We start from the raw sequence: 27,907 nt of genomic DNA, 5'->3' as shown, positions 1-27,907 counted from the left end.
AAGCCAATTCCCCAGGCTAAAGACCAAGCTGACTCTAATGGTTTATAGAACCGGCCAGCTACACAAAAGAAAGCTGTACAAGAGCCTACCACGCACCACCCAACTGTCACAACAGCAGGGCAAGTGTCCTCCGATTCCCCCTTCTCACACTGCTGAAGGCAGCTTAGATGCTATAGCTAGCACACCCTGGGTACCACGCCTTTTGTTCGTCAGTGTGGTTTGACTTGGTAAATTACTACATCTCTTCCATTCTGATGGCATTTCACTTGCTTATAGCTTATGCTTGATGTGCTTTTTGCCCAGAGCACTAAATGAAGGATTTTCTAAGGGTGAAGCCTGTGGATTCCTAGCATTATCAAGCCCCATTCCCTGGATGGTAACATGCAGCTGACAACTCTACACTAGCTTGATAGACAGAACAGACCATTCTTCCCTTGCGGCTGCCTCCATGATGTGTAAAAGCTGGGAGAACTGCAGCACCTGAACTCATGGTGTGAGGCACCAGAACCAAGAGGCCAGATGCCAGGAACAGGGGCCACATGCCAGGCCATTCAGTGGGGAAGCCAAATAACCCTGGGCTGGTGTCTTGCATGAGGGTGCAGCCATCACCATCAGAAGCAGCTGTGGTCAAGGCCTCAAGCAGGAGAGGAAAGAAAGGAGACACAATTCTGATCTTTCTCATCTGTCTGGTACAGGACAGGGGCAAGGGTGTACGAAGATGACTAACCACAGCAAGGAGCCACAGACAGTTCTGCAACACCGGCCATGTGAGGGGGCCTCGACAGGGCATGAACAGAGGGGCAGAGCCCAGTTTCCAGGCAGCCAGTCTAATGAGGGAGGTACATAGGCACCTGTTATCATGCAGTCACGCAGCCATCCATGCAGCCATGTGTTCAGTGTGGACTTAGCGCCTAACAAACATATGCCGGCACTGCCCAGGTGCTCAGGAGGCCAAGAGGGCCAGAACAGGGAAGGATTCTGAAAGAATGAGATACTTATTTGAAAATCCCTGTAAATTCACCATTTCTGTACAGTTCTTACAACCCTGTCAAGTCCTCACGTTACAGGTGAAACTGAGGCTCGGAGTGGTTAAGTGGTCTGCCCTAAATCACAAAGAAAGTAAATGGCAATCTGGGATTTGAAGCAAGCATGGCCTGGCTCTGAGCCTGCACTCTTGATAAATGAATAACTATTACACTTAATTATAGTATAATGAAATAATGGGTGTCAGAGGTAGAAAATTCACAGGAAGCGGAAAAAGAGATAATAAATTCTGTATAGGAAGGAGGTAGTTCTTAAGTTTTCCTACTGGACAAACAAGGAAAGGGGATTTGAGACATGGATAACAAATATATACAAGGATAGAGGGAAAGCCAGGATCTACCTGTTGGAGAGAGACAGGAGCTAAAGCCAGGAGGAAACCTGAGCACGGAAGGCTTTGCACGCCTGGCTGCGAAGCGTCTTGAAAGCTTTGCACTGTCTCCTGCCATGGTTCAGTCAGCCTCCACTCTGTAGCTGAAGCCTTTCCGCCTTGTCCTTCAAACTCCAGTGGGGTGTGGTGGGGGGAGGTGCACGCTCCTTCTGTAATCAGCTCCCTGTGCCAGCCAAATCTAAGGCCTTATATTTGCACCCACAGACTGCAACATGCTCTAAGCTTCAGCTGACAGACAGAGGACAGAGGCCCCAGGAGTGATGAGAGCTGGCCCCTTGAGGCCGGCCTCCAGCTCTCACAGATCTCTATCACAAAGTCAAGGAACTGGGTCGTTCTACTCACAGTTTAGAATCCAACTTCAGGAGGAAGCCCAATCGATCATATTCTGAAAGAGAAAAATGAAGCAGAAAGTGTCACTGATGTCAAGTCATTGCAGACAGTAGCGGATGCATTCCCCAACAGAGTCCCAGACCACCGGGGCAGACAAATGCTTCTAGATCTAAAGACAAAAACTGCAAGCAAATTTAAGTCACCAAAGTCTTGCTGAACGCCTGTCTTATGAAGGACCAGGTTTAGTGCTAGGCATTTCCCAGGCCTTATGGGCCAACCACTGTTATGCTGACATATAACTGCCTTCCTGTTTAAATGTGGTACTTGAAACTGAACTTTAGTAAGCCAAAAAAAATGGGCCCCTTGAAGAATTAAGAGGGTCAGTAAGCAACCTCTGCTTCCTCTAAGCTCTTAAGATTTATGCTGCATATACAATAGAATATTAAACAGCCATAAAAAGGAACAAAATAGTGCCATATGCAGAGAGGGGGATGGACCTAGAGATGGTCATACAGAGTGAAGGAAGTCAGAAAGAGAAATATCATATGTTAACACATGGATGTAGAATCTAGAAAAATGGTGTGGATGTTCTTCTTTGCAAAGCAGAAACAGAGACACAGACGTAGAGAACAAAAGTATGGATACCAAAGTGGGAGGTGGTGGGGTGGTGGGATGGTGGGATGGATTGGGAGATTGGGATTCACATACATATACTACTATGTGTAAATACACAACTAATGAGAACCTACTGGGTAGCACAGGGAATTCTACCCAGTGCTTAGGGAAGAAAATCCAAAAAAGAGAGGATATATGTATATATTTGGCCGAAATTCACTTTGCTGTATAGCAAAAACTGACATATTTTTAAAGCAACTATACTCCAATTTTTTTAAAAAAAGATTTATACTGAATCAGTTACGTTAACTATGGGGTGAAAATATGGCAGCCAAGGGATCTTCAAATTCACAGCAATGATTCACTCCATGACAATCACAAAGCAGTAAAAGATGTGATTTCATAAAGGATAGGAAATTTAAAATGAAATCTAAAATCAAATTGCCAATATGTTTGCAACAAATGGTAAATCATGAATATTGTACTTAATTTCTCTATATTTTGCCTCATTCTAAAACAAAGTTAAAGCAGTTTTACAAAGCACAAGATTTTAAAAAGGAAAAAAATCTTTTAAAAAATCTTGTAGGCCAAAGGAGAAATAAGCAAAGGAAAAAACAATAAAAAGCAGCCAGGATGGAAATACTAAAGAGTGCATGTCCTAAGGTTTTATGTGCTTGCTGGGAGAGGATTACAGATATATCCCCAAGATTTCTCACAGATAAAACTAAACACAAAGCACTGTTATAATGGTTTATAGTGTCCATAAAATAAACCAGGAGAATCCCAGATCTTCTTAATACTAAGATTTTAGGGAAGTTTCCTCTGGGTCCTCAAAGATATTTGTATAAAAAGATGATAAGGAGTGTCATATAATTGCTTGTTTTATATAGCTTTGTCGATGAGTGCTAAGTGTGTGTGTGTGTGTGTGTGTGTGTGTGTGTGTAGAGCGGCTAAATTAAAATAAGGTGGTCTAGGAATGTATTGGGTTGACCAAAAAGTTCATTTGGGACTTCCCATAACATCTTACGGAAAACCCGAATGACCTTTTTGGCCAACTCAATAGCTCGAAGTTGGCCTAGCTTAATCTGAGGATAAAACAGAATACCAAGCCTAAACAACTGTTTGGAAAAGGCTAAGCAACACATAGCTTTCAAAGAACTTCATCTTTAATAAGCAGTTCAGTTCAGTCGCTCAGTCGTATTCAACTCTTCGTGACCCCATGGACTGCAGCATGCCAGGCTTCCCTGTCCATCACCAATTCCTGGAGCTTGCTCAAGTTCATGCCCATTGAGTTGGTGAAGCCATCCAATCATCTCATCCTTTGTCATCCCCTTCTCCTCCTGCCTTCAATCTTTCCCAGCATTAGGGTCTTTTCCAATGAGTTAGTTCTTCGCATCAGTTGGCCAAAGTATTGGAGCTTCAGCTTCAGGATCAGTCCTTCCAATGAATATTCAGGATTGATTTGCTTTAGGATTGATTGGTTTGATCTCCTTACAGTCCAAGGGACTCTCAAGAGTCTTCTCTAACACCACAGTTCAAAAGTATCAATTCTTTGGCACTCAGCTTTCTTTATGGTCCAACTCTCACATCCATACATGAGCAAGGAGTGGCCAAAAGAGGGAAATTACACACACTGATAACCTCACAAGAGCCACTCTGCAAGGCCAATTAAGGCCAGACTGTACACTTTCATGCGCAGCTGAGCTACAGAGAGAGTCATTCATCTTCTTAAAACTGAAGATGTACCAACTAGGACACACAACTATACAGGAGACTTGCCTCCCAAGAGAATTTTGCTGTTCTTGTTCAGTGGCTAAATCATGTCCAACTCTTTCTGATCCCATGGACTGCAAAATGCTAGGCTTCCCTGTCCTCATTCTCTTGCAGAGTTTGCTCAAATTCGTGTCCATTGAATTGGTGATGCTGTCTAACCAACTCATCCTCTGTCGCCCCCTTCTGCTTTGCCTTCAGTCTTTCCCAGCATTAGGGTCTTTTCCAATGAGTCAGCTCTTCGCATCAGGTGGCCAAAGTATTGGAGCTTCAGCTTCAGCAACAGTCCTTCTAATGAATATTTAGGGTTGATTTTCTTTAGGATTGATTGGTTTGATCTTGCAGTCCAAGGGACTCTCAAGAGTCCTCTCCAGTATCACAGTTTGAAAGTATCAATTCATCTGTGTTCAGCCTTCTTTATGGTCCAACTCTCACATTTGTACAGGACTACTGGAAAAACCACAGCATTGATTATATGGACCTTTGTCAGCAAAGTAATGTCTCTGCTTTTTAATACGCTGTCTAGGTTTATCATAGCTTTCCTTTCAAAGAGAAAGCAGATTGTTTAATTTCACGCTAGTCATCATCTGCAGTGATTTTGGAGTTCAAGAAAATAAAATCTGTCACTGCTTCCACTTTTCCCCCTCCTATCTGCCATGAAGTGATGGGACCAGATACCATGATCTTAGCTTTTTGAATGTTAAGTTTCAAGCCAGCCTTTTCACTCTCCTCTTTCACCTTCATCAAGAGGCTGTTTAGTTCCTCTTTGCTTTCTTCCATTAGAGTGGTATCATCCGCATATCTGAGGTTGCTGATATTTCTCCCTGCAATCTTTTTTTTTTAATTCTAAAAACACCCAGTGTGATTATGGTACTCTGTACTGTGCTTAGGCTCGAGTTCATATTCCTTAACTCATATTCCTTGGCAGGTAAGGCTTTTTCATACCTTGGTCTTTTTTTTTAAATTTTTAAAATTAATTTATTTTTTAATTGAAGGATAATTGCTTTACAGAATTTTGTTGTTTTCTGTCAAACATCAACATGAATCAGTCATAGGTATACATTATGTCCCGTCCCTCCCTGCAATCTTGATTCTAGCTTATGATTCATCCAGCCTAGCATTTCGCATATAAGTTAAATAAGGGTGACAATATACAATCTTGTTGTATTCTTTTCCTGGTTTTGAACTAGTCAGTTATTCCATTTCCAGTTCTGTTGCTTCTTGAGCTGTATACAGGTCTCTCAAGAGACAAGTAAAGTGGTCTGGTAATCCCTACTCTTTAAGAATTTTCCAGTTTGCTGTGATCCACACAGTCAAAGACTTTCATGTAGTTAATGAAGCAGAAATAGATGTTTTTCTGGAATCCCCTTGCTTTCTCTATGATCCAGTGAACACTGGCAATTTGATCTCTAGTTAGTTCCTCTGCCTTTTATTTTTTTTAATTGATTAATTTATTTTAATTGGAGGCTAATTACAATATTGTAGTGGTTTTCGACACACATTGACATGAAGCAGCCGCTGGTATACATGTGTTCCCCATCCTGAACCCCTCTCCCACCTCCCTCCCCATTCCATCCCTCAGGGTCATCCCAGTGCACCAGCCCTGAGCACCCTGTCTCATGCATCGAACCTGGACTGGCAATCTGTTTCACATATGATAATATACATGTTTCAGTGCTATTCTCTCAAATCATCCCCCATCCCTCTGCTTTTTCTAAACTCAGATTGTACATCTGAAGTTCTTGGTTTACGCACTGCTGAAGTCTAGCTTGAAGGAATTTGAGCATAACCTTAACTAGCATGGGGGCTTCCCTGGGGGCTCAGTTGGTAAAGAATCTGCCTGCAATGCAGGAGACCTGGGTTTGACTCCTGGGTCAGAAAGATCTGCTGGAGAAGGGATAGGATACCCACTCCAGTATTCTGGCCTGGAGAATTCTTGGGTCTTTTCCTGGGTTGAAGAGTCAGACAGACTGAGCAACTTTCACTTTTTCGCTTTAAATAGCATATGAAATGAGTGCATTGTATGGTAATTTGAACGTTCTTTATCATTGCCTTTCTTTGGGATTGGAATGAAAACAGACCTTTTCCATGCCTGTGGCCACTGCTGAGTTTTCCAAATTTGTTGACATATTAAGTGCAGCACTTTAACAGCATCATTTTAAGGATTTTTAAATAGTTCAGCTAGAATTCCATCACCTCCACTAGTTTTGTTTGTCATAATGCTTCCTAAGGCCCACTTGACTTCACATTCCAGGATGTCTGGCTCTAGGTGAGTGACCATACCATTATGGTTACCTGGGTCCTTAAGACCTTTTTGTATAGTTCTTCTGTGTATTCTTACCATTTCTTCTTAACCTCTTCCTGTTAGGTCCTTACTGTTTCTGTTCTTCATCGCACCCATCCTTGCATGAACTGTTCCACTGGTATCTCCAATTTTCTTGAAGGGATCTCTAGTCTTTCCCATTCTGTTGTTTCCCCCTATTTCTTTGCATTGTTCATTGAAGAAGGCCTTCTTATCTCTTCTTGCTATTCTCTGGAACTCTGCATTCAGTTGGATATATCTTTCCCCTTCTCCCTTGCTTTTCACTTCTCTTTTTTCCTCAGCTATTTGTAAGGCCTCCTCCAACAATCACTTTGCCTTCTGGCTGTTTTTTCTTTCTTCACACTTCTATTTCTTTGGGATGATTTTGGTCACTGCCTCCTATACAATGTTATGAACCCATGTCCATAGTTCTTCAGGCACTCTACCAGATCTAATTCCTTGAATCTATTCATCACCTCCGCTATATAATCGTAAGGGATTTGATTTAAGTCCTACCTGAATGGCCTAGTGGTCATTTTCCCTAATTCTTTCAATTTAAGCCTGAATTTTGCAATAAGGAGTTGATGATCTGAGGTCTTGTCTTGTTGACTGTATAGAGCTTCTCCATCTTTGGCTGCAAAGACTATAATCAATTTGATTTCAGTATTGACCATTTGGTGATATCCATGTGTAGAGTCGTCTTTTGTGTTGTTGGAAGAGGGTGTTTGCTATGACTGATGCGTTCTCTTGACAATACTGTTAGCCTTTGCCCTGCTTCATTCTGTACTCCAAGGCCAAATTTGCCTGTTATTCCAGGTATATCTTGACTTCATTCTTTTGTATTCCAATCCCCTATGATGAAAAGGACGTCTGTTTTTTTGGTGTTAGTTCTAGAAGGTCTTGTAGGTCTTCACAGATAGAACTGGTCAACTTCAGCTTCTTCAGCATCAGTGTTTGGGGCATAAACTTGGACTGCTTTTCACTTTCTGCCATTAGATGTTGATGTTGAGTGGTTTGCCTTGGAAATGAACTGAGATCATTCTGTCATTTTTGAGACTGCATCCAAGTACTGCATTTCAGACTCTCTGGTTGACTGTGAGAGCTACTTCTAAAGGATTCTTACCTACAGTAATAGATACAATGATCACCTGAATTAAATTCACCTGTTTCTGTCCATTTTTGTTCACTGATTCCTAAGATGTCTATCTTCACTCTTGCCATCCCCTGCTTGATCATGTCCAATTTACCTTGATTCATGGCCCTAACATTCCAGGATCCTATGCAATATTGTTCTCTACAGCAGCAGACTTTACTTTCACCACCAGACACGTCCACAACGGAGCATCGCTTCTGCTCTGACCCAGCCGCTTCATGCTTTCTGGATCTATTAGTAATTGCCCTCCGTCCTTCCCTAGTAGAACGCTGGACATCTTACGACCTGAGGGGCTCATCCTCCAGTGTCACGTATGTTGCCTTCTCATACTGTTCACGGGGTTCTCACGACAAGAATATGGGAGTTGTTTGCCATTCCCTCCTCCAGTGGACCACGTTTTGTCAGAACTTTTCACTATGACCCATCTGTCTTGGATGGCCTTGCACAGCACAGCTCATAGTTTCACTGAATTATGCAAGCCCCTTCACCACAACAAGGCTAGGATCCATGAAGGGGATCCCAAGAGAAGACCCCTGGGCAAGTGACAGCCTTTCCTCAAGATAATTCTGGTTTTGCTCTAATTCAGATAAATGGAAAAAAGATTTTGCTTAATATATCAGGTACTTATAAAAATCAATAAGGTTTCAACTTTAAAAATAAACTGAAAACAAAATTTCCCCAAAGAGTTAGTTTCAAAGTTGAATACTGTTTCAAAAATCTGGTGTTACCCTGCCATCAAAAAGAAGACCTCATTAATTTGCCAATACCTGTTGCTTTTTCTCCATGTGGCCATAACCTTGGGAACTATCCTGCTACTACTCCTTACCAGATATGTGCTAAGACACCTTCGGACATACAATGAATCCATGTTTTGGCTGATTCTTCCTCCAGAGAGGCCAGAGGATGTTTTCCCCTTGTTGCAAACTGAAAAGTCAGGGCCAAGTAGGAACAAAACATAAACCAGGGAAGAGGATGAGAGTAATGCCCTTCTGCAGCAAGCCACATAACTTACTCGCTGAGAGCTGAAATGTCTTCTTCACCACATAGTTTTGTATAGTAACCATGATTCTATTTATGGGTTATTTTCGAATGGCATCTTAAGTTGTGTTTTCTACACTCATACAGACTAATTGCACATTAAACATCTAAGAACACACTGTGCTTCTAAATAAATTATATCCCTCCTTTCCATGGTTCTTTTGGACTATCTCTTGTTTTCTCTCTTTGTTAAGAAACATAAGCACCAGAAATATTTCACATTCAGTCTGTAGTTTAAGAAAATGTAACTGCATGAGTCCAGTGATGACAAATGGCAACTGACACTGGGGTTCAGGTTGCAGAGCCAAGAGGGAGTGGAGTCCCTCTGGTGATTCCATGCCCTGTCAAACGGGATAGCCTCTCCCATCTCCAGCTGTCTATGCCAGGCAGTAAGGCAGACCTGGCGTTGTCACATCTCCTCAAGAATTTGGATCTTTTATGGTAAAATTCCTCGGTTTGTAAATACTGGCAATAGACTCAAGATTATGAGGATCAACTGAAGTATGTCCATGGCCGGGATGCAGGCAGCAGTGTAAACTCTGTCTTACACTGGCAGATACGTTGGCTACAGAGGACATGGCCTGTATTCCCAGAATTTGTTGCAGAAAAGGATGTATGAATATGCTGGTGTGGGGTGGCTTTAGGTCCTTTCCTAAAGAGCTGCCCAGCAGGCTGTTGGGTCCTCAACAGACAGAAATAAATGCAGATTCTGAGAGTCCCAGGAGCTACACCAGGAGTGAGTGACAAGGCTCTGGCGAATGCACTGCTCACATCAGGGGACCTCCAAGGGAGAGGTCCCCAGCTGGAGGGGTCTGCAAAACATCTACAAGAGACCCCACAAGAGTCAGCTTTACACACTGGCCAGTCCAGGGAGTGCCCACACGATCTTATGTCTTCTCTGCTCAGCCTCTCTCTCCCTTCCTTTCCAGTCCCACAGAGGTTCAAAATCACAGCTGGCAACTGGGGTACAAGTGGAAAGAGGAGGACAAACAGGGTGCAGACCCGTCCTGGGTCAGCATCACTGCTTCTAAACCCTTCGCTGGGAGGGGAGTCGCTGCGGCTCTGAATGAGCTGAAAGCTATGCTATTACGTAAGGCGGGACACTAATTTTGGAACTGGTGACTCAATACGACCATGGGATTTCTATTACCTCAGAGGTACCAAAAAATTCTCTGGACCTCCCACGCTGAAAACATCTTAAGGGGACACAGAGAGACCAATGAAAGTGGCTGTGATTAACCCCTGATGTTTCCCGCATGTTCAACATACTGGTTGCACTAACTGAAGTAAATACAGCTCTTCAGAGGTTCACATAACCAAAGTGTGGGAAGGGCCCGGGTGCAGGGTTTCAGAGATGACCAAAAGTGACTGGAATGCCAGCATACCTCCCTCGGTCAGCTTCACTCTCCCCACTAGCTTAGTCAGGATACAAATTCTCAACTCTGTTTCCTCTTAGGAAGACTCTTGGGTTCTGTTTGGGTTCTCCTTTCCTGTGCTGTGGTCTGGAAATCTTGTCTAGGCCATTGGCTTGGGCAGTTACAGGGTTTCTCTCATTTATTTCCCTTCTTTCAAATCCAGGGTCCTGTGCCATCTATAGTTCAGTGTCTGAAAGAACTCTTCTTTCCCATATAGTTTGTCTACTTTTCAGTTGTTTCTCCTTTTTTTCACTTTTTCTTATCTGGTCTAGACTTCACCATGCTTAACTGTTCAGTTTAGCCTGCCCCAATGATCTTCCCGTTATACCCATACCAAATCTCTCTGCCCACCCCTTTCTCCTGAGCTCCAGACTTGGGCATCCAGCTGACATCTCTACTTTGATACCTATAGTGACCTGAAACTCAGGCTGCCTCACAGAGTTCATTTTCACCACCTGCACACATGCAAAGCCTCCTCCTGTATGCCCTGCCTTAATGAGCGGTACCACTTTTCACCCAGAATATCTCACTGTATACAAACGTGTTCCTGAAGTAGCATATGAGTTCAGCTTATACAATGGAAATGCTATTTTGAGTGCACCAACTCTTCAGGGAAAATTCACCTCTGGGGAAGCTGGCAGTAAAGCCCAGCTCTCACTGGCAGTCAACTGATACCAAATCTGCAGTAAGAATGGAAGATCCTGGGACTCTCAAGTCACCAGACACAGCACATGCTGATGTACATACGCAGCTGAAGGTCCTCTCTCGCAGGTGTCAGAGCAGCAATACCACAGCTGCACAGTGAAGGAGAGGTGTTTAGTCTGGAACTTTAGGCTGCCTGGCATTATAAAAACCCCTAACCAAGGAGTGCATGTGTGTCCCTTGCCTGGCTCCAGGTGTGTAGTGGCACAAACGATGCACGTCTCTGTTCTTCTCTTCCTGCACCTGTACCAAGTCAGACTTGTGAATGCATAAAGTGCCTGTTCAAATGCTTCAAGCCTTGAAATTAACCATTAACTCTTCCATTGCCATTTCAAAGCAGTAAGTTGATGTTCTGAACTCATATAAACTCCTAGAAAGTTCAGAAATTGGACATAGACAAAAGGAGGCCATGCACAAAAGTGTGTATGTACCTAATAAGGTCTATCAGGCAAAATTAAAAGAATTACATGGAGAACGACACAACGGGTCTCCTGTCTTCATAATGGGAAACTCACAGACCACTGAAAAACCAGGCTCACACAGTCAGTGAGAAAGCAGATGATGTGAACAGAACAATGAATAAATAGATCTGAACTAGCTGAAAAACAGAGTACCTTACCCCTGACAAATGGAGAACGCAATTCTCTTCAAGCATATTTGGAAACTATGAAAACTGACCACCTGAGAGGCATAAATGCCAAGATAAAAATTAATAAATGCTGAAACAAGCTCAAGTTTTTAACTTTAAAACTTAAAAATATTTTTGTTTTATAGCAATTTGAAATTTTAATACATTCCATACCACTTCGTATTTTATTTTATCATAATTGTGTAATGTAAAGGAAATTAAAAATGTTTTCATAATTCCCTGTCTAAATAAGCCTGAGTCCCCTCCTGCTTATCTTAGCAGGGGGTCCAGATAGTATCACCTTCTGCTTATGCTCTCATGTACAAGTGGCTGGGGTATTGACTACATAGTAACATCCTCTTCAAAGATGAAGGGGGAGCTCCCTGAAACAAAGTGTCCTGTTCTAGCCCCATTCTCAAGCCACTGAGCCCCAAAATGGACTTTCAAGGTATACAGGTGCACAATTGTGAGCCAATTGTGTGAATGACCCTTTCAGTTCCTAGTGGCCCACCTCCTCTGATCACTGTAAAAAGCCACCACAAATTCCCATGCATAGTCACTGTGCTTTGAAAACAAAGCAGATGCTTAGGCTGATGACAACAGTGAATATTCCCCAGGAAGGCCAGCTTAAGGAATATTACTGAAGTAGACGAAGTTTAGTATAAAGGATAAAAACATGGCCTTGATTCTATCAGAAAACTACAGCACTTCATATTAGAATGCACAAAAGTTAGAAAAGCAGGATAGGCCATTGGGCAAGAAAAGTCCAAGTACATAAGAGAAGAACTCTGCTGCCAGATCTTTTTTCAAGGGGGTCTTTGGCTCCAGTCTCTGAGCTATGATGAATTGCTAAGTGCAAAGAGTATAGGGGTAAATGGAATGAGGACCTATCCTAACCAAAATAGATCCCTCTTTTCTGAAGAAAAAGCACTGTACAGCCTCCAATAAAAGTCACAGGCTATATTAAACATAAGTAATGTATGTCCTGGCTTGGGTGGAGGAGGAAGCTGGCAACAGTTGCAAATGGACTGTGGGACATGCCAGACAAAGGGAAGAACTGAGGGAATCTGTATTTATTGAGCATCTACTGTGAATTCACACTGCTTTCAGAACTTTCACCTGCACCCTCAGTTTACCTCTTACAACTCCTACGAGGTGGGTATTTTCTGCATTTTACAGAGGAGGGAACAGAGTCTTGGAGACGAGAAATAACGTATTCAGGATCCCCAGCCAGTACATGGACCAGCTGGGGTGTTGTTGAACCAACCCAGGTTTGACTTTGCAGCTTCTTGTCTTTACATTATGCTACACTGACTCTCTGAGGAAATAAGAAAAGCAGACCCTCATATTAGGAGAGCTGCCATGAGAGCAATTATCTACTCCTACCTCCCACTCCTGGCTCCAGGGTGGTGTCAGAAGGCCTAGCCACGCCCACACATGAACCCTCGGAGTCCCACAGAGGCCCAAGAGGGGCTGGCCAAAGTGCAAACAGCTCCCACATCAAGTCAGGAAAATAAATCATAATGCAGGATCAATTAATCAAAGACAAACTAAAATAGGAAAAGCAGTTATATAAAATAAACACAGAAAGAATTCACTGACCTGGACTAAATTAACTGACCCAGTAAAGTAAGGTTCACCAACTGAAGCCCAATCTCAAATGGGTGTACACTGGCGTGGGGGAGGGCAGAGGCCTAGCGAGCAGGTCCTGATAGGACGAAGCCCTCAGTGCCTGTGCGCCCTCCACCCAAGCAGCCTGGGGCCTCCACTGGCAGGTAGAAGCCCCATCGCAACACAGGCTGAGAGGCCATGCACCAACTCTCCTCTGTCCTGGGAAGGAAAGCAGATGTCTAGAGCTGAGCAGACAGTAAATTCAATTCTACTCATGATATCAAGTATGCCCAGACCACGCCAGGGCATGTTGTGCTAAGCGGCAAGATTATGAGTGACAGCATGTCAAAAGGGCAGCTGGGACAGGAAATAGAAAAAAATGGCTCACTCTGCGGTTTGTATCTGAAGCTTCAGGGAGCTTACTATCTAGTGTATGTGTGGGTGTGTGTGTGTTAGTTGCTCAGTTATGTCTAACTCTTTACCACCCCATGGACTATAGCCCTCCAGGCTCCTCTGTCCATGGAATTCTCCAGGCAAGAATACTAGAATGGGTTGCCATTCCCTTGTCCAGAGGATCTTCCCAACCCAAGAATCAAACCAGGGGCCTCCTGCATTGGAGGCAGATTCTTTACCATCTAAGCCACCAGGGAAGCCCTATCCATTGGTGAATATTTACAAATAATCACTAAGCACAGATACAGTCCTTCTCTCCAAACAAAAATAATTTTATCTTTCCCAGTTTTAGGAATAACACAGTTCAGTTCAGTTCAGTCGCTCAGTCATGTCTGACTCTTTGGGACCCCACAAACCGCAGCACGCCAGGCCTCCCTGTCCATCACCAACTCCCGGAGTTCACTCAGACTCACAAGCTAACTATAAAAATCCAAATGAAAAAAAACTTAAAAATAATGAAGTAAGAATCACTCAAAACTCCCATTATCTAAAGCTATTTGCTGCAAACATTTTGGTATCTTCCCAGAAATCTCTTCTCACAAATATACATGTAAATATGCATATATAATTTTACTTTCATGTACCTTTGATATACATGCTGTTTGTCCCTATTTTGTTCACTCAACAATACCCTCAACATCTTCTACATCAATAAAAATAAAATTGCACCATCATTTCTAATGGCTACACAGTATTCCACTGTACGGACCTGCCACTGGACACTGGACAATGTCCTGTTATGTCATAAATAATGTTTCTATGTTTCTACTCTTCCTTCCTTCAGTAAATATTTCCTGAGCACCTATTATGTGCTGGGTACTGTTCCAAGTTCCAGGGATACAGTCATGAACAAGAAAGGCAAGGTCACATGAAGCCTACATGTTAGTTGGGGGGCGTGGATAACTAAATAAGGTAAATAAGTAAATAATTTGAAGGAAGGTAAATAAGCAGGTAATTTGAAGGAAGGATGACAGCTAAGAAGAAGTAAAGGCATATCTGCTTAGAGAAAGGTTGGAGATCAAGAGAGTAGATTAGATAAAGTGTTCTGGGAGAGCCTTCTTGCAGAGGTGATATTTCAACAGAGATTTGAGACAATTATACAAAGTGAAAGATAAAAGCAATTCTAAGCAGAAGAAAGGGCTTCTCTTGTAGCTCAGTAAGTAAAGAATCTGCCTCCAGGGCAGGAGACCCGGGTTCGATCCCTGGGGTGGGAAGATCCCCTGGGAGAAGGAAATGGCAACCTACTCCAGTATCCTTGCCTGGAAAATCTCATGGACAGGGGAGCCTGGTGGGCTGCAGTCCATGGAGTCGCAAAGAGTCGGTCACGACTGAGCAACTAACACTTACTTACTTGCTTAAGCAGAAGAAAAGTGAGTACAAAGACCCTGGGTCAGGAAGGAATCTGGCATATTCATGGAATGGCAGGAATGCCAGTGTGGCTTGAGGGCAGTGAGGGGACAAATGAACAAAACTGAAAGTGTTGAGATAATTAGAAATTGGAGTAGGACACTGTAGTTAATGGCGTTTGGACCTGGAGAGATTTCAGGTGGAACAAGACATGATCTGATTCACATTTATAAAAGATGACTCTGACTACAACATAGAGAATGGACCACTGGGAAGCCCAGTGAGCACAGAGAGGCCAGTTAAGAGAATGGATAAGCAAGCTGTGGTACATATACACAGTGGAATATTACTCAGCCATTAAAAAGAATACGTTTGAATCCGTTTTAACGAGGTGGATGAAACTGGAGCCGATTATACAGAGTGAAGTAAGCCAGAAAGAAAAACACCAACACAATGTACCAACACATATATATGGAATTTAGAAAGATGGTAATGATAACCCTGTATGCGAGACAGCAAAAGAGACACAGATGTATAGAACAGACTTTCAGACTCTGTGGGAGAGGGAGAGGGTGGGATGTTTTGGGAGAATGGCATTGAAACACGTATACTATCATGTAAGAAACGAATCGCCAGTCTAGGTTCGATACAGGATACAGGATGCTTGGGGCTGGTGCACTGGGATGACCCAGAAAGATGATATGGGAAGGCAGGTGGAAGGGGGGTTCAGGATTGGGAACTCATGTACACCCGTGGCGGATTCATGTCAATGTATGGTAAAACCAATACAGTATTGTAAAGTAAAATAAAAAATAAATTTAAAAAAAAGAGAGATGTTTACTTGTCTAAGGGGGGAGAAGATGGTACCTTGGACAGTGATGCTCGAAAGAAGGACATACCATGAAGACAGAAGAGGTAGGAAAGGGTGAGAAGAGGAAAAATCAAGGTGATCACGAGGTTTGTAGCTTGAACAGTTTGGTAGGTGAGGAAGAAAATATGGGGGACAAACAGGTTTTGGCATACAGACCCTGCACATTTCATCATATGTATACATAAGCATTTTATTTCGGGGGGGGTTGGTACCATAATTTGTTTTCCATTTTTAAAAAATGTTTGACTTTCAATTATTCATTGCTGCTGCTGCTAAGTCACGTCAGTCGTATCCGACTCTGTGCGACCCCATAGATGGCAGCCCACTAGGCTCCTCTGTCTCTGGGATTCTCCAGGCAAGAATACTGGAGTGAGTTGCCATTGCCTTCTCCAATGCATGAAAGTGAAAAGTGAAAGTGAAGACGCTCAGTTGTGTCTGACTCTTAGCGACCCCATGGACTGCAGCCTACCAGGCTCCTCCATCCATGGAATTTTCCTAGTATACAGAAATATAATTAATTTTTCGCATTCTGATTTTGCATCCTGTTACCTTACTAAACTCAGTTATTAGTTCTAGCAGTTTTTAAAAACAGATTCCTTGGGATTTTCTATGTAGGAAACCATGAAGAGGGTCGCTTTTATTTCTTCTTTTCCCATCTGCATTCTTTTTCATTCTTTTCCTTCTCAGTGTACTGGCTAGGACTTTCAGGAGTGGTTCTTGATCTCAGGCTGAGAGCAGTTTTACCATAAAGTATGAGGTTTGCTGTAGGCTTTTTGTAGATGCCCTATATCAGAGTGAAAAAGTTCCCTTCCAAGTTTTCTGAGGATTTTTATCGTGAGTAGGTGTGGAATTTTATCAGATGCTTTTTCTTTGTCAATTGACATGACTATGTATTTTTCTTCTTTAGACAGTTAATATGGTAGATTACACTGATTGACTTTTGAATGTTGAACCAGCCTTCCATTCCCAGGATAAACCCTACCTGGGCACCTATTTTGGGAAGAGTAAGCCATTACTTCTTCAAATATTTCTTCTCTACTGCGCTCTTTCTCTCCTTCTGGGGCTCCAGGGACACAGACTGTAAACCTTCCAGCACTGTCCCATAAGTTGCTGAAACACCGTTCAACTTCTTTGACATTTTTTCTTCTATTGTTCAGATTGGATAGTTTCTACTGCTTTATTTTCAAATTTACTGATTCTTTGCTTATCATCTCCATTTTGTGACTGAGCCTATTCAGCAGAGTTTTTAAATTTTAAATTGTTGTATTTTTTCTTTAATCTCCATTTGGTTATATATACAAGTGTTTTTCTTTTTCCGCTAACACTTTCTATCTAAATTCATGTCAACAGTGTTTATCCTTACTTTTGAAAGCATTTTTTTTTAAAAACAGTTTACTTACAAGATTACCAGTTTATTATGAAAGGATTCAACTCAGGAACAGCCAGATGGAAGAGATGGAGAAAGGCAGCCAGGAGCATTTGTATAAATGCCACTTTAAATCTGTCAGATTATTCCAACATCTGTGTCATCCTAGCATCAGCATCCATTGATTGTCTCTCCCAGGCAAGTTGAGATTTTCCTGGTTCTTCATATGATAATTAATTTTAGATTGTGTCTTACATATTTTGAATATTATGTTGTGAAGCGTCTTTAAATCTTCTTTAAATTCAGGTCTGATTTAAATGCAGTGGAGAATGCTGATATTTTTGTTTCACCAGACAATCAACCAAGTTGGATTTCAGTGGCAAGTTCTGACCAGCCTTCTGTGAGCTGTGGTTTCAATGCCAGTTCTATTTTCAAAGCCTGTTCAGGTATGTCCTCTGTGTGCACTACCCAGTGTCCAGCCTGGTCCATCCCCTAGTTCTGTTCTCTGAGTCTTTGGTGTGTTGGCTGGAATCAGATGAGCACATGCACAGCTCAGGGTTAGCCCAGAAGTTCGCATACAACATTATGGAGTTGCTTTCCTGAACTCCCTTTCTGCCATCTCCTCGTACTTTCCAGTTTATTGGGCCTCCCCTTCTTGGTCCTCTGGCCCCAAAGCTGGGGTTTTATTTACCACTTTCTGCTACTGCCAGAAACTGTACCCAAATCTGGAACCAAGCAGCAAGAAGGCTGAGAGAGAAAAGACAACTGGATTTTCTCCCACCCTCTTGGGATTACATAAAGGAAGTATTGATCAAAGAAGAATATTTCCTTTCTTCGGTTTTAGGTGCTTGAAGGCCCCACTGCTATTACTGGGCACTGCCATCATCACCACTCAGGGGACTGCCTGGGGATTAAGGCAGAGAAAACAGAAAAAATGACCTTTGGGATGTCCCCCTCTGTCTGAGCCTTAGAGCCCCTTTCCCAACCAGAGCCATAACTAGAGGTCTTCTGGAATTCTCTCCAGTTGTGCCCTGATGTCTACTCTGTGCTTAGGTTTGGGGATGCCTTGAGTCCATGACATAGGATACCAGAGGAAAAATGAGAAACCCACTGCCAGTGTGGTAGTACTTCTAATTCTAGTTTTTTCCTCCCATCTGTCTACTACTGTTTATATTCCAGAGTCTTTCAAATAGCTGCTAAGTGTCCAGGCCTTTAGCTGCTTTCAGTGACAGAGATAGATTCTTACACATGTATTTTATACACATATTCTGGTGTATATATATGTAACTATCTATTTATGCAGGGAATATATTTCCTAGGGGAGGAAATGCCAGGTCATGGGTATGTATATATTCAGATTTAGCTAGACACTACCACAGTTTTTTCCAAAGTGATTGTGATCAACTTACCCACTGACAGCAGAGACTCAGAGTTTCCACTGCATCAAATCCTTACCAACCTTTTATCAGGCTTTTCAAGTGTCCCTATTTTGGTAGATGTGCGGTGGTATCTCAGTTCAGTTCAGTTCAGTCGCTCAGTCGTGTTCGACTCTTTGCGACCCCATGGACTGCAGCACGCCAGGCCTCCCTGTCCATCACCAACTCCCAGAGTTTACTCAAACTCATGCCCATTGAGTCGGTGATGCCATCCAACCATATCCTCTGTTGTCCCCTTCTCCTCCCACCTTCAATCTTTCCCAGCATCAGGGTCTTTTCAAATGAGTCAGTTCTTCACATCAGGTGGCCAAAGTATTAGAGTTTCAGCTTCAACATTGGAAGGACTGAATATTCAGGACTGATCTCCTTTAGGATATACTGGCTGGATCTCCTTGCAGTCCAAGGGACTCTCAAGAGGCTTCTCCAACACCACAGTTCAAAAACATCAATTTTTCAGTGCTTGGCTTTCTTTATAGTCCAACTCTCACATCCATACATGAGCACTGGAAAAACCATAGGCTTGATTAGATGGACCTTTGTTGGCAAAGTAATGTCTCTGATTTTTTAATATGCTGTCTAGGTTGGTCATAACTTTCTTTCCAAGGAGGAAGCGTCTTTTAATTTCATGGCTGCAGTCACCATCTGCAGTGATTTTGGAGCCCCCAAAAATATAGTCTGCCACTGTTCCCACTGTTTCCCCATCTATTTGCCATGAAGTGATGGGACTGGATGCCGTGATCTTAGTTTTCTGAATGTTGAGCTTTAAGCCAACTTTTTCACTCTCCTCTTTCACTTTCATCAAGAGGCTCTTTAGTTCTTCTTCACTTTCTGCCATAAGGGTGGTGTCATCTGCTTATCTGAGGTTACTGATATTTCTCCCAGCAATCTTGATTCCAGCTTGTGCTTGAAATGCTAATTTGCATTTCCCTAGGTACTAATACAATTGAAGACCTTTTCATTGGGTTATTAACCATCTGGATTCCTCTTTTGTGAAGGGTCTATTTGGGTGTTTTGCTTGTTTCTACACAGGGTTGCTTGTTTATTCATATTGATCTTTTTTAGCTCTTTATTCTGGAAACAAGCCCTTTGTTGGCTATTTATGTTATAGACATATTTTTTTTCACTCTGCCTTTTCACTCTCTTAATGCTATCTTTTCATTAACAGAAGTTTTACTTTGTAATAAAGTTATAATGTAGTAAATTGTAATAAATGTAATAAAATTGATTCATCAATCAATAAAATTGATTCACAACTTTATGCCTATTTCAAAACTCTTTCTATCTGTCCATTCTGTCTTAAAGCATTTCAGTGGAGTATCAAGTATCAAGGTATGAGACAGCAAGATGGCAAGGCAGAGAGTACAGGATCTAGGGTTAGACAGATATGAGTGGTCTTGGACAGGGTACTTTGACTCTTGAGTATTAGGTTTATCTATAATTAAAGATGTACTTACTATCTACCTTGCAAGAAGTGTGTAAAGCACTTGGCTTTAGTGTTTTTAGTGCTGGCACACAGTAGGCCCTCAGTAAACAGTGGTAGCTGAGATTATATTCTCTGATCGTCTTCCCCCTCATCCACATTGCTACAGTGGCCTGAACCTCATGGATGCATTGTGAAACATCAAACTATTGCAGTCAACCACAGCAAAATGGGTTAATTGCCTTTAACAGGCCGGTAAAGCCTCCCTGTTACTCACAGGCAGCACCTATGGTACAAGGACCACCATCTTCAAGTAAAAACTAAGACCGATGCATGGAGATGCTCTCCTCATGAGGTAAAGTCATTCTGGGGCTCCCATATGGATGCAATGGCAGCAAGTTGAAGAATCAGTATCTTCCCTTTCTGTTCACCGCCAGCAGCAGAGTGCTGTGGGGCAGGCAGACAGCCTGAGATAGGAGAGAGCTGGGCTCCACTAAGACTGGGTGATCTGAGTCAAAGTGGTGGGTGTGCCGATGTCTGCGCCCTGCACTGTCGACACAGGGAAGCATGCGAGTGCTTCAGCATGTGTGCACGGTGCCGTGCCCCGACACACAGGAGGTGTACACCCAGGAGGTGTGTATTTGAGTTATATGGGGTGTGCCTGTGAACCTGCAACAGGGTGTGTGTCCTCAGGAAGCTGTGATGCCCTCACCAGCCCAGCATGTTCCTGGAGACCCTGATGGTCCACTGCTCCTGCGTGTCCAGAGCTTGGTGTCTTTCAGTGGCCTCTGCCCATCTCTCTCTGCAATAGGATGTGTGCACAGGAAACAGACATCTGTTCTATGACCCTGGACCACCCTGAATGAGGCAGGAGCATCTACTGCAGACTCTTCGCTGCACACGTTTAAAGCAACTGGCAAAGTCCTCTGGATGCTGCATCCCACTGCTGTTTCCCAGACCACAGGTCCCTAGAAAAGCTCCTTGAGACCTTCCCACAATATTGAGATATTCCAGTGCCCTCCCCGACATCCCCTCCCCGACCTCATTAGGCTCCACTTCAACTGCGGCCTATGCTGAGAGCAGAAAGGATGACAGAGGGGGAGGGATTGGTACCTGAGCCTAGCGTTTGTCCCGCGGAGTCAAAGGAAAGAACCACTGAATCTGCAACACAAGAGGACAAGTTCATTTCTTTCTCCTTCTTACAGTAAAAACAAAACAAAAACAAACAAAAAAAGCAAGCTCTCACTGGCATTGCCCAAACCCTCTCCCAAGGAAAGGTCAACAGGACTGGAATCAGCTGCACAGACAGCCTCCACAGGTCCGTCCCACCCATCCGCTGGGCCAGGAGGCCCTGCCAAGCCCAGCCCCAGCCTCCTGCCACTGGGAGGAATATCTCAGGGCAGAGACATGCCCCAAATTCTTCAGAAGCATTTCCTGCCAAATTAGGGGACAAATTTACTTATTTTTCCTTTGCACAGTGAAAATAAAATTAAAGCAAAAGAAAATGTCTCTCCTGCATCTGGTTAAAGGCACCAACATTTTCCTTTGATTTACTTTCTTTTCCTATTATTATATCCAATTGTTTATTATTTCCTCCCCCAAAAGGCATCAAGTGACTTATAGGAATTTACAGTATACACTGGAATTTTAAAAATGAAGAAATCAAAGGAAGGAAAAATACTATATAGTCAGGGGAATGTTAGTGCATAAAATGCATGCCATGAGGACCTAACCAAACACTACAGGTTGACTCAAAGAAGTCTGAGCTCCCAAACAGCTAAATAAAGGAGAACATGAACAAGATTGAGGGCTCACAGTATATTCATTCACTCATTTATTCAACTATTCAGTAAATATTTATTGAGCATCTACTACATGCAAGATACTATACTATGCCTTTGCAATCCAGACACACACAAAAATGCATGATCTCTACCCTCATGGATCTGCCATCAGTCTAAGAGAAAAAAAGTTACCCAACAACAACTTATTCAACTGAAAACTGATGAAGTAAAAACAATAACAACAAAGAATATGGGAAAAGCACTAAAAGTTTGGAAGGGGAGTGTATATTGGTTAGGGAAGGCTTCCCTAAAGAAGTGACACCTGAACTGCAAGCTGTTGGATATGCAGGATACGTAGAGGTTAAACCTGACAAGAAGGGAAGGGGCGTTCCAGGCAGAGGGTGTCCTGTGTGGAGACCCAAAGCAGGATTGGACAGGGTGCCTCAGAGCAACCGGAAGTAGAAAAGCAAATACTATATAGTGATCAGAAAGAAATTCCTCTTATAGGTCTTAACAAATGGAGATGCTGCACCATGTTGAAGACTGTTAACTTCTACAACATTTCTATTATAAGATAAATAACTGTGAATCTTTTATGGCTGTTTCCTACAACAGGAGCCAATACAAATGATGGCATGAAGCCAACACACAGCTCAGTAAATGCAAATTATTAATACCAGGGACATCAAGACAATTTAAGGTCCAACATAACCCCAGAGACCCCAGACTCAAAAGGGATCATATTCAAAAGGCTCACTCACTACAAAGGAATGCTAGCTGGCTGCCTATAGGAACAGCATCTGCGCCCCAGGGAGCACCCCGCCCCAGCAGGATCCTCCAGATCTCCAGGTATACATCATTTTCTTTGTACTGTACATGGAAATCTGACACACGAGTTATCAAAACTGGAAGTTACATCTGTCCCACTGCTAGACTATAAGCGCCATAAAGACAGACACTATGGATGCTCTGTTCACGGATATGTTACCAGAATAAGACCTGGTGCGTGCTCAGTCACTTAGTCATGTCCAACTCTTTGCCATCCTATGGACTGTAGCCTACTAGGCTCCTCTGTCCATAGGAATTCTCCAGGCAAGAATACTGCAGTTTCCCTGCTCTCCTCCAGGGGATCTTCCCTGACCCAGGGACTGAACCTCCATCTCCTATGTCTCCTGCGTTGGCAGGCAGGTTCTTTACCACTAGCGCCGCCTTTGCCTTTTGTGGATATCTGCCTATCCTTCTTTTGCTGGGAGTGTTCTGATAGCCCCCTTATCCACACTTAACCTCCAACTGAGCCTACTTCCATCATCTTTTATACTGCTGCATGACTTTTCTAAAAAGTATACCTGACTACCACTTCGCTCTTGGTTAAAATGCTTCAGTGGCTTTCTCTAGTCTGAAAGATAAAGTTCAAGCTCTGACCTTCAAGGTCTTTACCATTCTGGCTCATTTATGACCTGTAATATACCCCATGTTCCAGACATGCTAAACTGTTTCTATTTTTCCAAAGAGATCTTCACCTTCATGTTTTCAGACGTCTGACATACTGTTTTCTCTGCCCGCCTGCATAGAAAATCTCCCACTTTTCTATTAAGACCCAGAGAGATCATCTCCCCCTCTTAAAGCCTTCTCTGGTCAGTTCTGCCCCTGCTCTTCAGGCCATCGCTGCACTGCTATTATGACGTTTGTCACAGTACACTATAAGCCTGTTCTCACTCTTGCTCTTCTCTCATTAAACTGCACGTCCCCTGAGGACAAGGACTGTCTATTCATTTTGAGGCTTTGATGTCAAGTGCACTGACTGACACACAGAAAGTGGTCAACATGCTCATTAAACAAAGGAATAAACCAGTAAACGTCTTCGCTTCCTTTCAAAGGTGATGTTATGAGTGACATTTCACAAACTGGTGTGGGGAGAGATCTATTCTGCACAGAGATTCGCATTCAATTCAAGTCAACCTTGAAATGTCCTTGTAGCAGAAAGATTCAGAGGTTCAAACCCAGCCTCATCCTTGGAAGATGAAAGCATTCCCACGAAGCAGTGCAGGGGGAATAAGAAAAGGGCCCCAGGCGCTTTCTAGGTGAGGGATCACAGTCACCTGGAGGAGATTAGCAAAGCCTTTCTGAGAAGCTGACTGCACAGATGAGCAACAGTAACACCATCTCAAATTTTTATTGCAGTTGACAAGTATTTTTCCAATTGCAATTTACCGTCTTTGTACACACAAGCAGTTCTGAAATAATCTCTTTCAAAGTTTTCAATCTTTTTCTAAAAGAAAAAAGGCTACACGTTAACTAAAAGACTAAAACTTCAAGAGTAAAAGGAAAAAAAAAAGAAACCTAAATGTGAACAATGGTTGTCTCTGGGTGAAAGAATTATAGATGACATTTATTCCTGCAGTTGTGAAAAATTTCTATAGTGAACATGTAACTTGTATTATCAGAGGGAAAAAAAGTTAGGAAAAAACTTTCTAATCCAGCTCTAGGATTTTAACCCCTAACTCACTGGTACCAAATGCAAAAGGATGGCAGGTTCTTGATCGCCTTCCTGATTCACTATATGTGCTGACAAGCTATTTGGCTTTTCCCTTTTCTTACAATGCATAACACTTAACTATATCTCAGTAACCTCAATTCCTAAATAGACCAGCTTTGAAAAAATTCTTTTCTTCTTCCTTCCTTCTCACAAATATTATCAGTGGCCTATTATGTGCCAGGCCTGGTGATACTAGAGATATGAGCTGGTCTATCTAATCTATCCTATCTGATCTATCCTATCCAGCAGATAGGAGCTGGTCTTTCCCTTCTAGCCAAGGAAGCAGAGATGTTAATTGGCACTTAGAAGTAAAGCATGATAAGGATGTACAAGAAGCAAGCACCAAACAGATAACAGTCTTACTAGAAAGAAAGAGTCAGAGTTTTTGTAAATATTATTTCCAGTGGTGGTGGAATGCTCCCAAGAGCGTGTGTCTTTAAACGGCAGAAGATGCAAGTGAGAGGGCAGAGATAGATCATGTTTTGTGTAATTTGGATGGATACTGCTTTGAGCATTTAAGGCAGAGATTTGAGAATCAGTTTGGCCATTCATTTTTTTGTGTTTATTCTGAAGGATATAAGACCATTTGAGCTATAAACCACTTTGACAGCTAAAGGGAAAATTCAGTATTCAACAAATTGAAAAGTTTGTTTTGCAAGAAGCAGAGCAAGAATAGCCAGACTTCTCCCTCTCAGGCTAACAAATATGTCATTTTTATTTCAAGCAGCCCGGGCTCCAGCTGTTCCTGGCTCTGAGGCCAGAGGCAGCCATGTGGTGTGCTACACAAGTGACCAAACAGAATTCCAGACCAAAGCACAACAGAACATCGCTACACATGACTTTGTTCAGTGAGGAAACCTAGAATTGACTAGAAACCTTTTATTATGGTCAGATGTTTCCTGTGTCTGGTTTCTGAAGTGGATAAAAAGAATATAAAGAGAGGACAGAGAACAGGGCCCAGTCTTTCCAGTCACTGGAGAGGCTTCCAAAAACCATATTATGGGGTGAATAAGCTATGTTTTGGGTACTACCTGTCATGGCACACACTCAACACATATATTCTGCTAGCCACCATAGGTATGCCCCAGAGATGGAAGAATGAATGGGGAAAAAACTGTTCTGTCAGGTAGCTTACAACCTAACAGGTAAAATAAAAACATATATAAAGCTAAGCATTATATAGTTAACAATACCATACTGTATACCTGAAGTTTGTTGAGACAGTAGATATTAAATGTTATCATCACGCACAAACATGCAAAAAGGTAACTATGTGAGGTGATGGATGTGCTAACCAGCCTTACTGTAGTAACCGTTTCACATTATATACATCTTTCAAACAATCACATTGTACACCTTAAACTTACACAACGCTATTTGTCAATAATAACTCAATAAAGCTGAGACATTATTTTGCTGACAAAGATCCATCTAGTCAAAGCTATGGATGTAGTCATGTATGGGTGTGAGAGTTGGACTATAAAGAAGGCTGAGTGCTGAAGAATTGATGCTTTTGAACTGTGGTGTTGGAGAAGACTCTTGAGAGTCCCTTGGACTGAAAGGAGATCAAACCTGTCCACCCTAAAGGAAATCAACCCTGAATATTCATTGGAAGGACAGATACTGAAGCTGAAGCTCCAATACGTTGGACGCCCCTAATACTGGGAAAGATTGAAGGCAGGAGGAGAAAGGGATGACAGAGGATGAGATGGCTGGATGGCATCACTGACTCAATGGACATGAGTCTGAACAAGCTCCAGGAGATGGTCTGGGAGGAGGCCTGGTGTGCTGCAGTCCATGGGGTCGCAAAGAGTCAGACACAACTGAGTGACTGAACTGAAACTGAAAGCTGAAGGGGGGAAGCTAAGTATAATGTATAGGTATGGAAATTAAGGGGGATATTTCATTGTTCATTAATTCAACATATTAATTAAGCAACTACTATATACCAGACTTAGGGATACAATGGTAAAGAAGAACAAAAATGCTCCTATTCTCAAGGAATTTATATTTGAATCAGGGAGACTGAAAAAAAAAACAGTAAATAAAAATAATTTCTGACAGTGATAAGTGGCATGAAGAATATCCAATGATGTAACAGTGATCACAGGTGGAAGTACAGGCAATGCTAGATTGGGTATTTTGGGAAGACTTCTCTGAGGAGGCGACATATGACTGAGGCTGGAAGGAAGGAATCCACCAAGAAAAAACCAAAGGAAAAAGAGTTCCAGGTGGAAGGAAAGCAAGTACAGCAATCTTGGTGCATTTAAGAAACAGAGAGAAGGCCAGTGTTGCTGGAACACAGAGCACGAAGAACACAAGGAGGGTGCGACATGGGGTCAGAGAGGAAGACAGGAGGCAAATCTGTAGGAACCCTTATGTAAGAGGCCATAGTGAGACATCTGTACTGTATTTCAATAGCAGGGAGAAGGCCCCGCTTAAAACTAGGGGAGAAACTGATCTGACTTATATTCTTAAACATAAATGTTCACTGCTATGCAGGAACTAAACTGACCATTCTGGCCACACAGTAAAAGGTAGACTGGAGAGAGAGAAAGAGAGACTGAAGGCCAGAAGATGGGTAGAAAAGAACGCAACATTCCAGACGAGAAATGGGGGTGGCCTGAACCAAGGCAGTGGCAACAAGATTAAAAAGCAAAAGCCAATGGACGCTAATAATGTTTAAAAGGGAACATTCATAAGGCTAGTGACTTGTGGGACATGAGGAAGAGATTAGGAAGAAGGAGGATTACATAGATCTATATTCTGGGCTTGGGCATAGAGATGCTGCTCTTTGCTTAAATGGGAGTGGCCTGCATCTAAGCCACATGACCCTGCCTCTCCTCTAGTCAGACAACTGGACCACAGGTGAGCACCTGATCCACAAGAAGGCAATCCATAGACTGATCATCCGCCTAAAATGCAGACAGGCTCTACCTTTTACAGACTTGAGTTGGGATGCACAGAGCAGGGGCTGTTGGCAGGAAATAAAAGCAAACAAGCAAATAAGAACAGAGGCTGGGAGGCTATGGACTGGACTTGATGCTGGGCCTTAGGGGCCCATGTTAGTGGCAGAGCATCAATTCTTCAACAGTGAAGAGCCACAACCCTGTTGTTGAGGACAAGACACCAGAGCTGCCTTGGATCCAGAATATTCTTTCGGTGCAGTCAGCTATCCCATGCATCATCTTTCCATGAGACCTTGAGATTTAGCTTTTAGTTCCTAGGGACTTGGCCTATAATTGAGATTCTCATTTTCAAGTCTCTTGCTATCTTGGAGCTGTCTATAGTTTGAGTGCACTCACTTCCTTTACCTTCCAGCCTGCATGCTTTAATATCCTGGAGCACTTTCTGCCTTCCCAATAACCTGCTACAAGCACAACTCATCCTAACAGTCTAAATCTCAGGAGAAGTAGAAGGCCCCACTTGGACACTGGGTCTTGTCTGTGTTTTCCAATCTAACATCATGAAAGAGCTCTCAATTTTGGGTATTTACTGTTCCATCAGCAAAACTGATACTTCAACCTGTGTCGTATTCTACTCTCTCCACTGCTTAGATTCTGAGGAAATCTAACTCCTAGTCTGAGCCCCTCGATTTACTCCCTTTCAATCCTAACCCCAAACAAACATAACATGAGTTTTGAAGATTCCTGAGATACGTAGAGAAATGAGGTTCCTGAAGACACATAGAGGGAAAA

The 27,907-nt window shown here is 42.7% G+C and overlaps 1 protein-coding gene across 5 annotated transcripts in view; it reads right to left on the bottom strand.

Moving 5' to 3' along the window:
• ST3GAL3 (ST3 beta-galactoside alpha-2,3-sialyltransferase 3) overlaps positions 1 to 27,907 on the bottom strand; it is a 226,739-nt gene that overhangs the window by 100,357 nt on the left and 98,475 nt on the right. For 3 of the 5 annotated variants that reach the window (XM_018043044.1, XM_018043033.1, XM_013962917.2), the window contains exons 3-4: positions 21,003 to 21,050; positions 1,775 to 1,817 (exon numbers count right to left, since the gene is read on the bottom strand). In XM_018043044.1, coding sequence (XP_017898533.1) covers positions 1,775 to 1,817; positions 21,003 to 21,050 — 91 coding nt within the window. The remainder of the gene's footprint in view (positions 1 to 1,774; positions 1,818 to 21,002; positions 21,051 to 27,907) is intronic. The other 2 variants (XM_018043059.1, XM_018043051.1) reach the window with 1 other exon arrangement.

Source organism: Capra hircus, chromosome 3 (assembly GCF_001704415.2).
Source record: "Capra hircus breed San Clemente chromosome 3, ASM170441v1, whole genome shotgun sequence".
NCBI classification, from domain to species: domain Eukaryota; kingdom Metazoa; phylum Chordata; class Mammalia; order Artiodactyla; family Bovidae; genus Capra; species Capra hircus.
Note: the sequence above shows the minus strand (reverse complement) of the source record. Positions and strands in the feature narration are given on the sequence as shown.